Here is a 14449-nt window from a genome sequence, read left to right as displayed (position 1 = left end):
GGACCAGTTAACACTGTGTGGGAGTGATCAAAGCTGTGTATTCTGCCCCCTCTATTCATTCCCCAAGGACAATGGACCATTAGCAGCAGCTGCCCAGGGAGTCATTAGCACCTTCACACCCAGCCTGAGGGGGGCGTGGCTGCTATTGGGCCATCAACAGTACAGGGATACCCCATGAATCCCAGAGTTAATCACCCATTGTGTGGGTCCCCGCCCTGGAGGAGGGACTGGGTGCTCCCTGAGGGTACATAAGTGGTGGGTAAGAAGACCTCAAAAACCTCTTGTCAGATCCAGAGGAGCAGCAGGACCTTGACAGGAGGAGATCACCACTCTCGACCAGACTACAGCCATTACCTGCATCAACAGGTTTCTCACTTCCTTTTGCTTTGGACTTGGGGGAACCACAGGGGTCTCAGCACAAGGGCCAACAAACCCCTTTGGGTTTGTGCCCCAGGGCACTGGGTTATACTGCTGGGTTTTGTGAATTGAAAGCAATTTCCCTTTGTGTCAGTGTATATATTGTAATATTATTATTAAATTTTAGCCTCTGACTTATAATCTCTCTCATGGTGAGTTCATTTCCTCTGCTGGTTCACCTTTAAACCAGCACACCTGAATAACTCAGGGCCCCGGGAATGAACATTTTATTCATCTACAGTTGGGGCAGCTCAGGGCAGCCTGTGCTCTGGAGTACAAATCTCTCAGACAAACTCAGACACAAGACTGGTTTGAAACTGCCCCTTTCTGTCCAAGTAAAGCATTTTCTACACATGTTGTCTTTTAAGAGCTGAAGGAAGTTGGGCATAGGAATGGACAGCATGAAAGTTATAACTCTGTTTACCTTTCAAGTATCGTGTTAGGATACTGTTAGGAGAATAAATCTACACCATACATTATGTACATCTGTTTCTATTCATGTTTTGTTATTCTTAAAAATTAATATTTTTTTAAAATCTCATTTTAAAGAAGAATGTGTTAGTCAAATATCTGTTCCTATTTTTGGACTGCCAATTCTCATGTTCATGTTTTGAGTTTAAAAGACCTAGATAAAAGAGTAATCTTGAATTAAACAAGGGCAGCAATGAAATGACTATTTACTCTCAGGAAAAAAAGGCAAACAAAATAATCACTGGAAACCCCAGGAAAAGAGAAGACAAATTAGTCCAAATTCATTAGAATAATTACATTTTTGTCAAATGCTGAAAACATAATTTCTGCAAAGCAGAAGAAAAGTGAAAGATATAAAGTATGAGCATGACACTTTTACTCAGAGCTACCTCCTAAGTTATCACACTGGAAAACACAATATGTACATGAGAATGGTACAATTAGTATTTTGTAATAAATATGCCTAACAAACATTATGATTAAGAACAGTTTATGCTACAAAAAGAGTGCTTAATGTTTTTTTGTTTGCTCCATTTACAAATGTTATCCTTTGTATACAGGACATACAAATTCCTTTAGTTATGCTTTAATTTTGAGGCAAGACCAGCACATTTTCTGGAAAACAGCCCTACTACAGAAACACCATAAGACCATTGCGTATTCTACTTTCATCTTGCCAGGAGGAGGAACAACCATCTGAACTTACAATAAGCCCATATACTTATTGACTAGAGACTTACCTACACTGAGAATATGTCCTGCTCTCTGCTATCAGCATGGCAAACATTAACACAGAACAGCAGAACAAACCTTTCACTATCTTTGCAGTAGATTTCTTGCCAGAGCAAAGCAAATCAGACATTAGCTTAAATTAGTACTCATTTCATCTGTCTACAAGCCAGTTTTATACAGTCTTTAAAAGTTTATGATCTGTAAGTTCTATGTGTTATTTCCAAGTGACTTTTAGCAGGATGTCTTACCTGACTTTGAGAATACTGCTAGTAAAAAATAAAGCTATTAAATAAATATTCACAAATCACTTCTTACAATTCTAAGGAATGTGACCTTATTTTATTAAAATCACTGCTTTGTGTGGCCACTGAGATTAGAATTGTGTTGCTTTTTACATACACATTGTGCTGTTGAATCTTCAGTATTTTGAGATCTAGATTAGCAAAGCTAAAATCTTACAACCTAGTGCATGAAACCCTTGTTATAATAAAACTCTCTTACTCAAATTCATCCAGGGTGATTTCAAAATTGAAATCTTAGATTTCTTTGAAGAAGAGCTGCACTTGATTCATTATCTTTTCTTGTAGTATCCTTCAACTTCAAAAAACCACTGGCCAAAACCTCACTTTCATGCCCACGTCACATTGCATGCACCACAGTTTGTTGGAGGTTGCACAGAGCATGGTCTCTGGCATTTCTTCCCTCCAGCCTTTCAGTGTCATTTTAAAATGTATGATACACAGCTCAATTTTATTACTTTAAGAGCTTTGTGTCTGCACAGACCTACTCAATTTATCCATGGGAGTTGCCTTGCTTGCCACAGCTACAACCACTAGTCACTTAAGTTATTATCTTATGATGGATCTTAGCAATTATCTGTACCATGGGAGCACCTACACTGTAGTTCTGGACTTGAGTCTCCATGTATCTAAAGCTTCTTGGCCATCCAAACTGCTTGTGTGTCAGTCTGCACTGAACTGTGAACAGAGGGAGCCTGTCCCATTCTCACATGGAAAACTCAGATGTGAAGTCAATGTATACTCTTAAAAACCCTCTTCAATGCAGGACTTGTTCCCACGGGATTCTTCTGAGAAGACCCCTAAAGCAGCTAAAGATAGGTCTCCTGAAATCCATGTTACAATCTTGCTTGCTTAGATCTTTCTTCATATGCTTAACTATTCTCCAGCAGATCAACATCCCCACCCAACTTGGTGTCACCTGCAAAATGACTGAGGGTGCACTTGATGCCCTTGTCAGGTGCTAATAAATGCTCCAGGTACTGAGCCCTGGGGAGTCCCACTACTGACTGGCTGCCAACTGGATGTAACTCCACTCACCGCCACGCTGGATCCAGCCATCGGGTTTTTACCCAGTGAAGAGTGCAGCCCTTCAAACCATGGGCTGCCAGCTTTTCTGGGAGAATTATATGGGAAACACTGTCAAAGGCCATTGCCACTTGATATTATAAAAAGTGGAATAACTGTTCAAATACCCAAACTACTCAAATACTATTTGTGAATCCCTCTCAAACTAGGAACACATTTCTAAATGAACATGCAAATTTAGAATGTCTAAATGTATTTAGTATAAATCAATAAAAAATCTTCCATGTGCTGTTTTATATTTTTAATGGTTCACAGAAAGATGGTTCACATTTGAAAGACAAATTGTCAAAATTAGAAAGAATACAATTCCCAATGCAAAACGAACCAAGTGCAAGAAGCTGGCATTTCAAATCATGTGCAAAAGGCAGCCCTAATTTCTGGAATGTACTGAGCCCACTTATTTGCATTTTGCTTTTCCCGAGAAAATAATGGGCAAGGAAAACAGAGAAATGAGGAGAGAAAATCAGAGTATCAATAGAGAAGGAAATAAAATGCGAGAGAAAAGCAGGTTATACTTACCCTCCAAAGGCTAAGAGACATTACAGGGAGATCCTACCCAATCCACCCAGCAAGAACCTCCCCTATCTAAGCATCACTTAAAAGGTTGGATTATTTTTACTTTTTACCTGTTTCAATCATTTAACTCAGAATATGTAGCTCTCATATGGATAAAATATTCCTAGACAGGCCACAAACTATTGCATTTGTTTATTTTTGTATCTTCTGATATTAAAATAGATACTAAGATTTAAGGAGGGAAAATTGCTATGATTGAGTTATAAACCTTAGGAAGCAGCAATGTAGCTGTGAGACAAGTGTGGAAGCAAGTGAAGCAGCAGAAGAAGCACTGACCTAACCAAAGCTGTATCCCTTGGTAATTTCAGAGCATGACTTACCTAAGTAAGCAAGGGCTTGTAAGAACAAACATACATGCACTTTGGCTTATAGCACTGTGGTTGAGAAAGTGACCCAACCAACATGAGAGGTGGCAATCTGTTTTGCTGAACAAGGAACATTTGCAGAAATTGTTTTCTCATGCTTCCTTTAAAACTAGACAAATGTTGGTATAAGTAAAAGCAACTTCCAAACTATAGAGGAAAATCCTACATGCAAACTTTACCCTTCCTTCCCCCAAATAATGCAAGTAATAGCCCATACATCCAGGAAAAGGCTCAGTCTCATTCTTGCTGGACAATGTATTTTCCATTGTTCCACTCCTCCTCCTGTGCAGAAAGAAAAGGCTTTATATTCCCATTCACCTTTGTTTCTTGTGTTCTATATCCCCCATAACTCCTGTATCTTTTTTACAAAACAAATCTGTGCAAACAGGGCTGATGACATCAAGCCTTTAAATACTGTGAAAATAGTTAAAAGTATTAAAATGACCAAATGGCACATGTGTCATAATGGGCACCAATTCACTTAGACTCTCCATCTTTTTCAATATGTTGTTTACCAGAGTAAATATTTCAGTAAGAATTTGATGGTAGTGGCCTCTTTCCCACTGAAAAAAAAAAATCAGTGTGATTGAGTGTTTCCTGTTTAATTGTTGCTTTGTAAAATGAAAACCACAAGTAGTTTGATTTATCAAAATAATAAAACAAATTACAAAAGTTATAGCCTTCATGTAGAAATGCCTAATCCTAAATCAGTACTAGAGGACATCTGATGATATTTTGTAAACTTAGTGTTTTTTTTCAATACCTCCCCTAAAAAATAACTTCCTAACTCAGTGCTTATTCCACCACAAGTTGCCATATTTGGTTGATTTTTTTTTTTTTTAGTTTTAAATATCAAAATCTCAACTAGTAAACACAGTTTTAAACTGGAAAAAATTAGAGTCAAAGGAATGATAAGAAGTTGTCCTTCAGTAAATAGTTTTAAAGATCAGGAAACAAACAGGAGAGACAAAAGCAGCACAAAATGCAGAGTAGGATTAAAAACATGAGAGAAAGGAAAGGAAGCAACATAGCCAGCAAAACCCTGTCTTTTCCAAAATGCAGATAACATACAAATACACTCTCATTAAAGACAGGGAAATTACAAGCCAAGCCAATGATTCAGGGGTCAGGATACAGAAAGACAACTACTGAAATCCACAAGGTATTTGTGATGCAAGAGAAACACTATACATAAAACTACATATAAAAGAATCAAGGGAAATAAGAACAGGAAAGTAGTTTTACTTCATGCAACTGAAGGAATGATTCAGCAGACTCCAGCTCTGTTCAAGTCAGTCCATGTTTCCCCAGCAGAGCTGAGCCTTTGGAACAGGTTTCCTGGGTGGAAATCGATATGCTGCTTGCATTGCTGGATGCTCACACAACAAATACAGGTTTGTTCTAGCAGGCTGATACAGAAGAACTAAGAAGAAATAACAAAATCTATTTCTTTTGCCTCACTACTGTCATCTCTGGTAAAAGCTGAAAAATAAAACAAAACTCCAAAACCCCCAAAAAACCTCAAAACCAAAACAAAAACCCCACCCACACTGAAAGTAAACCCTGACACGTATAAAAGCAGTGCAAAAAACAACTTCACAGCTGTTTGACGGAAAAGGGTGTTTCCATCCAAATTAAGTGAGATCAGCCAGGTTAAGACACAGGAATGCATATGAGCAGCAGTGCCAAGGGGTTTCTCACAAGGGGATTTCACAACAGAAAGTCTTCTCACGCTACTGAGCTGTGGCCAGCCCGAACATGTCCAGTGTTATGTAGGATTGTCCTCCAACATTCTGCTGAAACGGAGGTAAGACACTTGATTGGCTTTTGCATTCATCCATACTGTGCTCTGGCAAGCTCTCAGAAGTCAGAAATTCCCTTGTTTTAACTGAATTTTTAAGGTATGGATTGAATAATGTTTTTTCACTGAAATCTTCCAGCTTTAAAACTTCATCATCATTTTCTTCATTTTTAACTGAATTCTCTTGGGACCCACACAAATTATTTGCCAGCATTTCTATGGGTTGGATTTCCTTCACTGCTATGAAAGTTGGCTTTGTTTGACTTCTGTTAAACTGATCAGTAATTACATAAGGCATGGATGCAGAAAAACATTTAGCACCTTCATTTTCTTCTTTATGCAGTATCTTCTTATCTCCACTAATCATGTCTTTTGTATTAATACATTCAGGAACATGGTTTTCACAATTCATTAGTAGTGATCCTTCTTGACCTTCATCAGGAAAACAATGTTCCAAAACACTTATGTCTTCAAAGCCTAAAGTTTTAGCCTCAGATGTCAATCTCTTCAAAAGTGAATTATTCTGTCAGTAAAGAGAGATAAATTGTGAAGTTGTATTCAGCTAGAGAGTGTATAATTTTATTTTTAGTAGATAAATTCTTGTCATTTTAGCTCTATTTGACTCATGATTTTGGAAGTGCATTAATCAAGAGATCATGTGCATTTCAGCAGGAATGCAATTTCATGTGCATAAGTATTAAAAATGACAGTGTAATTCTGTTCATTTGTTAAGCACTTTCATATTAGGTTTTCTGTGCTTAATGTAATAACAAGTTTCAGTGAAGGTTCAGAATTGGGTTTGAACTGTGTCTATCTTTTCTACAGACTGTGTCCATCTTTTCTACTCTAACCAGCCATTTATGAGAAAAAAATTTCAACCTCATTCTCCACAGACTACACTTTCTATGTAAACCTGATCAACTCCATTCAAATAAACATCAAAACTTTAATAAGGCATAAATATTCAACAAATAAAAAGACAGAAATGTGATGACAATAATATACCAAATCTTACTATATGTGGCAATACAGTTTTTATGGAGAAGGAAATGAGGTACCCAGATGTGGGGACCTGATTCAGTAGATGCAATAACCTGTGTAAATTTAATTGAGTTTATTAAATCAACCATGTCCACCAACCCCTTTGTAGCTTCAAAACATTGTTTCTCATTATCATGTAAGCATGAAATAAATATGATTTATGAAGATGCATCTTCTCCATTATTTTGAAATACTATGAGGAGCACTTCATAGCACTGAAAAAGAATGAAACTCAACATGTTTTGGGGTTTTTTTTTTTGAATTTATAAAATTACTATCAGAGAGGGGCTTCTTTTCTCTCCATTTGGTCCCTTCTTCAATACAAAAAAAGGCAATTATTACCATAGATGCACCAAGAGGCCATTCCACTGCAATGCTCTCTGCAGGATTTGGTATGTCAGGCCAGCAAACCTTTTTAAACCTATCATTGAGAAAAGAATTTCAGTTAAATTATGAAAGAAATTGATTATTAAAAGTAAAATTAACAAATCTCCAGAAATTCCAAATACTGCTAAAATACCGAATTTTTGCAAAGGAAGTCTTTTCTGTATTAACACATTCTTTTTCAACAAAATTGTTTTTCCATATGTTGATTTTTATTACAAAAAATCTTAACAAGATCTCTGGGGTTACAGAGATATTGTAGAAAAATTACTAATTCACAAAAGTAATTTTTATCGCATTACATGTTATGTTATATATTATGTACATATTAAATAATAGGATGCCGAAAATAAGGCTGTAAACAAAATCTGTTCTGTTCATTTTTCAGGGTGTTTCTTCAGCAAAAAGCCACCTCATGCAAATTTTGCTAAGGGAAAGTATCCCAAGCACTACACCACACTGGAGCTAAGCTGGGTTCCAGTGTTAGCAGCAGATAAACGATGCTCGCTCTGAATCACTTGTTGATACTGGGTATATATGTAAGGGAACAAAAAAACAGTCCACAGCTTGACTTTTGATATTGCAATTTGATCTACACAACAACAAAAACACTCAACTGCACCTCCAAGTAGTCTCCAGAATCAAAATATAGCTTCTTACTGTAGTAAACTTTCAGAATACACAACACAGATGAAGATGTAAATGAGCTGGAAATTATACTTATTTATTCAGCTGCACTTATTACCTGATGCATCTCTAGACAACAATATTGGTTCTAAGAGGTTAGAACACCCCAAAATCAAGCTTCAGCCAAACAATCCAGTCACTTTTGTGTGAAAGAAAAACATACTTTATAACCTTAAAAAACCCCGACACTCATCTCTGGGATGTTACCACATCCCCATGCTCTGAGAAAGCAATTTCAAATCTGGCAAGGGACACTGGTGGCAGTAGATGAAAATATTATAAATCATGTAGAAATATGAATCCACATTCATGGATCAGGTATCCAAATGCTTTCACACAAACCATGACTTCTTTACAGCTCAAGGGAAGCATCACAAACTGACAAAAATAATATTATAGGCTAAGATAAGCAACAGGGGTTATATGAACTAAGTTCTAGTGTCATACTAGCAGATACATTAGGTGTGCCTGGGAAACTTTGTTCTTGGCATTACTATTTTTTCAGTAACTGACTTTAAGTATACTGCCCTCATTTGACTGACCATGAAACTGCAAATGGCATATAGCATTGTTCATAAAATTATATGGGTAATATGTAAATCTGTTTGTCCCACTTATTCTGTACTAATTTACTCAACTTTCTAGAATTAATATTTATTTTTGGACTATAGCATAAAATGACATTAAAGTATAACCTGTATGCTTATTTATTTGGTACTCTAATTGCTTATTTTCTTAATTTGGCATTGGTTTTGAGCCCAACAAAAGCGTTTATATGATACATAAAATTTGCCTTCTACAGGTTAAAATCAACTTTTTGCATTTGGGTCTAGAGAGTAGTAAATGTACTCACACGTGTTGTTTCAAAACGCATGCTATCCAAAGGCCTAACAGACAGAACATGCTTATTCCAACAAGTACAGCAATGAGAAAAACATCTTCTTCATCTTTAGAGATAAAAACAAACGTTGGTCATTTCTTTGTCTATTCCTCAAAGAGAGCTAATATTCAAGATCCAAGTCATCTAATTAGCAGAGCTCTAAAGAGTGCTGTCAAAACTATCCCAGGTTACTCAGAATACTGTATGATATGCATTGTACGATGTGTCAAAACACTAGCATTTTAATCTTACAAGACACGGTTAGCCAGAAAACCAGGTCATGATGAGACTTTCAGGATGATTCAGAAACACATTATTGCATTTTAAAATTTCCTTTATTTAATAGAATCCTATGGCAATTTAGACTGGAGGGGACATCTACAGAGCACATCACCCAACTCTAAAATTAGAATCAGGCTTTTTAGGGTCATACTAAGCCAACCTTTGAAAGCAACCTAGGATGAAAACTCTACTACTGCTTTGGGCACCTGTGATTTTACTCACCTAATACTACCATATAGTACCACTTTTACCAGTTACAATAAAATAAATAGCAAATTAGATACAGGAGATAGATTTTAAATCACAAAAAACTACAGTTACTCTGACTAAAACACTGCACAGATTTCTGAGGTGGCTTTCAAATACCAGAGGAATGTACTGACAGCAAGGGATCTGACCACAGTACAGCCTAACATACCTTGCATTTGACTAGCAAACCAGCAAGTGAATTTACAGGAAAAAATTAATTAGCTCTAAGTCTCATGACAAGTTCAGGGGGGGCTCATGCACTTTTTTATATTTCAGTTTGGCAACCACTATGACGATTTAGGAAGGTACTGAAAACATTCTTCCAAGAAGTTGAAACATGGAAATATCTGGACTTCAAATCTGCTGCCATTACACAAACCTCCTTGGTAATAATATCTGACTAGAACAAATAGGCAGAAATAGGAAAAGGTATTTCCCCACACACATTGGCCATAACCTGTGCACTCAATCATCAATTAAGCTTACATAGCAGAAGAGGGGCAACACAATACCTGGTTATTCTAAACCTAGTATCTCAGAAAGAGAAAAAGTGTTACTTTTTGATAAATTGTTAGGCATCCCATCCCATACCTTACAGTACATAAACTGCTGTCCCATAAACATCCATATTACTCCACAGCTTTACTGACAACTAAGTAAAGATTTGGGGATTTGACTTCTAATCTTGAGTTTTAGTCTCTGAGATGATTGGTGAAATTGTGTTAAATTCAGCTACTGTTGGCAATTCTTCCTTGTTTTGTTCAATACTACTTAAAAAAAATAAAGTTAACCAATGCCTAAAGAACAATGCCCCTACTCCCAAACCCATTTTTAAAATAGTCATAACTAATTGTAGAATATTACTTACCCAATTTCAACGTTTTGAAGGTTTTTGGCTCTCCACTGGTTCCACCAGCTTTATTGCTTGCCATAATATAGACAGTATATTGTGTATTAGCCTGTAAAGACTTCAGTCTGTATTCTAGAACATCAGAGTTCACTGTTTCATCTATTTAGGAGAAGATTTATGTCAAAAAATAGTGTTATATAAGGGAACAGTACAATTATTTAGCAACTTTTACAATAAGAGATCATAAAGTATTTCAGAGACAATTTGAAATACAAAGTGATCTTATCAGTCCTTTTACAAAGAAAGCTTAAATTACTAAACAATGTTTATCACTCCTACTTAAAAGTTTAAAGCAAAAACCCAAACTATTATATATCTGTTTTAAAAATAAATATTTTTTTTTCCAATATTGAAGACAGGAGAATTATGATCTCCTGTAATTTACACTGAAAACAGTGCTTTGAGAACTTTATTTCCTGAACATAGTTAGCTCAGAAATTAAGAACTTAAAATAGTTTCTGGAGCTTGTGAAATCAAAAAGATACAATTTATCAGCACTGGGATATCCCTCCCAATTAAGCCAAAGGAAACCCAAAATTGAGGTTTTTTCCAAGCTTTAAAATGCCTTTATGAATAGAACTCAATGTTTCCAATACCTTGCCCAATACTGAATGTGCTTCAACTTCAATTATTTTTAAGCAGGGTTCCTACAATCCTATGTCCACTTACAGTACCAAAAGCAACTTCATATTCTGAAATTACAGTCACTGAAACATTTTCTGCTGCATAAAGTGAAAGTCACCTCATGTCATCATTCAGTTCAATCAAGAAATAATCAGGAAATAGTTATGCTGCAATATGACCCGAGTTAAAATAAACTGAGTTTCTCTTAAATCAAGGAGGGGAAAATGGAGTTCTAGAACTAGAAGGCCACCAGTGAAGTCACGTTGGCACAAACTCCATGTTCTATTCTTATCAAGAAGACATGACATTAAGAAGCCTCAAAAAACACCAGTACAGTATGTTTCAGTACAATATGTTTCTGCCATTTAAATTTAACTCCCTTGAGTTGGTATTTAGAACTAATTTGCTAAAGAAACTAACCTGAATACCTAAAATGGGCACAGCCTGCTTTACATTAGAAATAATATGACCAAATAGGGCTCTGTAACATGAGGCTGAATGTTGCAAGCATGACTCTGCACAAAGCAGTCAGCATTAAGTTACTCAGAAACAAACAAGGCAGGAAAAATTGCATGTAGAGGACTGAATCTGACAGAAATAATTAGCTTTCACTTTCAAATTTAAAAATTACCAAGAACACTCTTGCTCTGGCTCTGAACTTGATATCCATAAGAAACATTTTGAGAACTTTTCAAATACAGTTGTGTTAGGTGCCTACTAACTGTGATGTTTTATAAAAGAGGAGGAAAAAAAGCACTTCTGAAGCACTGAATGTTCCAACAGTATTCTTCACAAACTATACAGGACAAAAATTTAGGTCACCAAAACAATTTTCATAAAAGATTCTGCTGAGATTTAAGCTAAAGAAGTTCTGAACAGAGAGCTTGACACTGTCAGAATGTGTGGATACTGTTCCTGAGAAGGAGATTAGGAATATGCTCAAAGTGATGCTATCAGCGTCCAGATCAGAAAAGCAATACCAAGCACAGAAAATCAAGTATATCTGAAGAAATTCATCTAAAGACTACGTCCAAAGAAACTATTTTTGACAGCTTAATTTAGCTTCTTGGCCATTATTTCCTAATTTGCTTTTAATATAAAATTGACTGTAAAAAGACTTTTAACAGAAAAATTTCACCACACTGTTCCAGAAGCTGAAGGGTTCCGGAACCTGCAGGCAAGTCCTTCCAAGGACATGCATGGAACTTATAAAATCACTGAACCTTCACGATTCATGAATTTGCACAGGATCTATGACTCTTCAGTTTATTTTAGCCCCTCTCCTCCTGTCATTAATTTTTCCATTGACTTCAAAGATGTGTCATGATGGAAAAGAGCCTGAAGATGAAGGGAGACTAGTACATATATAAAAGAAGAAAAGAGTAAGCATCTGACACGTAATACTCACTAATTTGGCATAATCCTGCAATTTTTTTTTTACTGTTAAAGGCAAAAAACTGCAAAAAGCCTCTCATAAGTAAGTTCCATCCTAAGCCAGAAAGGCAAGAGGAATGATAGTGCCACCATACACTGACTAAGTTTATCACCTAGAGATCCCTCAGATTTATGTCTGAGAAGCAGGACAGTGTAGTCAACAAGCAAGGCTGTCCTACCATGGGGAGTACAACTCTAGTAATAGACTGAGAGCAAGGAGCACTGTACAAAATAAGTTCAGAACAAAGAAACTGAGGAAAAAACCCCACATGTAATGTATTAAAGTATGTATTAAATGCATAAAGGAGAGATTCTTCACTAGAATACCCTATCATTTCCATTAAAACCAGATATTTTTAACTTTTATGTAAGCCACATTTTAGAACTAGTATTTTCAGATATATTTATGATATACAATAACAAAGGTTGCTAATAACTATGACAGTAATTATCTGCAGATGGCACTTCGTCATAATCCTGTTGAAAACATCACTGTTTAGTGTATACTTACTCAACTGTTTTCCATCTTCCGGTTTATAAAATATTGTATAGTTAGTGATAAATCCATTTCTTTTATCCTTTGAAATCTTTTTCCATTTTATTGTAACTTCATTTTTACCTGGAATGTCTGTGTCAACCACAGGTCCTTCTGATGGCTCTACACAGAAAAATAGAAAAAGCAATAAAACGGTCAATGTACCACAATGTTATTCATCTGTGTTACTTTACATATACCAGTAAAATTAGAGGCAAGAAATGCACCAATAAATACACGATCTTAGTGCTCTGACATAGTCCTTAACTTTTCTCACCCACTTTAACATAGGATTTCTGCTGGTAAAACTTCACCCCATTTCTTCTGGTGTTTGCACAGTTTTAAGTGTTACTGCATTTGAACACCTTGAGATCACTAGAAGGCTCTATCCTCACAACATCAGAGAGACATCAAGAGCTAAAGGAACATTATGCATTCATGGTGGCACTCAGGTGCAAGGTCACAGCGTGTGTAGGACGTCTCTGGCTGAGCTGAGATTGAGCTGCCACTTCCAGCACCCACAGCCTCGCCCACTGCATTAGACAAAGACTTTCTGCTTACACAATACCACCTCACACACATTGCTCATAACTTTGGAGCAAGAGTTCCCCATGTTTCAGCTTTAAAACAATTAACTTCCTTCCCATTCTCTGACAACCTTGAGTGCTGTCACAGCTACCTAAAAACAGGAAAGCACTCAAAACACAGTTCTAATTGTGCTAGTATTACTCAAACATAATACTCCACTACCTCCTTCCAGTAAGTAATGCTGCTTAGTGTGGTGTGTGCATGCAGTCTTGCACAGATCTATACACGCACACACACAAACTGACATTTTCACATGAAACCTTAAAATTACCAGTATGCAACATTCTTACAGCTGCCTGTATAAATCACTGAATTCACACTGAACTACTAATAAAGAAATGTTCCTCCTCTTCCTCCCTCCACCCCACAACCCACTATTTCATCCAAAGGTCCTATCTAATTACAAACATCACTGCTTCTTTCTATTTTTCATATACAGTACCACAAATATTTTGTGACATTATAAAATTCAACAAAAAGTAAGCCTTTCAAACCATCCATTATTTTCTGTGAGTAGAAACTCATCAGATAGTAGGACTAAGAAATATAGCCAAGCATTAAAATCAAGTATATATCTAAATGAACTGTAATACTGAAGAGGCAACTAGTTTTAAAAAATTCTTTCATGTTTGTAGCTATACTCTTTCCAATTGCTTTGTAAATAATTGGTGGAATCAAGCAGCCATTTACCACTACCACAAAATGTATATTTTCTCAATGAACAATTTTGTCACTGAATAGAACAGAAATGAGGAAGATTGAAACTTAGGCCTTTTTCTACTATCTCCGTCTCTCTTTCAAATAATGATAGTACAGAATTGCTCCAAGATAATACACCCCGAGAGACAGACTACAACACATCTTTCACAACATGATTAGTTTAAAATACATACTTTTTTCTTGCACATATGTTGGTTTGGAATATGGAGCTGCTACTTTATTTCCAAAAAGAGGATACACCAATATGTTATAGCATATAAATGGTTTAAAGTTTTCTGTAGAGGAAAGAAAATAATATTTACATACAATTCCCTGTGAGAGATTAATACAATGACAATAGACTAAATCCCAAAGGAGTTCTAAATATA

At 36.1% G+C, this 14449-nt stretch overlaps 1 protein-coding gene across 2 annotated transcripts in view; it reads right to left on the bottom strand.

The window, feature by feature from the left end:
* Nucleotides 1-3231: 3231 nt before the first annotated feature.
* The window catches only part of IL31RA (interleukin 31 receptor A), a 38076-nt gene continuing 26858 nt past the window's right edge, over nt 3232-14449 (bottom strand). For both annotated transcript variants that reach the window (XM_071581160.1, XM_071581159.1), the window contains 6 exons: nt 14255-14356; nt 12750-12896; nt 10139-10279; nt 8713-8806; nt 7131-7209; nt 3232-6270 (listed from right to left, as the gene is read on the bottom strand). In XM_071581160.1, the coding sequence (XP_071437261.1) occupies nt 5680-6270; nt 7131-7209; nt 8713-8806; nt 10139-10279; nt 12750-12896; nt 14255-14356 (1154 nt within the window). In that variant the 3' untranslated portion in view covers nt 3232-5679. The remainder of the gene's footprint in view (nt 6271-7130; nt 7210-8712; nt 8807-10138; nt 10280-12749; nt 12897-14254; nt 14357-14449) is intronic.

Source organism: Pithys albifrons, chromosome Z, assembly GCF_047495875.1.
Source record: "Pithys albifrons albifrons isolate INPA30051 chromosome Z, PitAlb_v1, whole genome shotgun sequence".
Lineage (NCBI taxonomy): Eukaryota > Metazoa > Chordata > Aves > Passeriformes > Thamnophilidae > Pithys > Pithys albifrons.
Note: the sequence above shows the minus strand (reverse complement) of the source record. Positions and strands in the feature narration are given on the sequence as shown.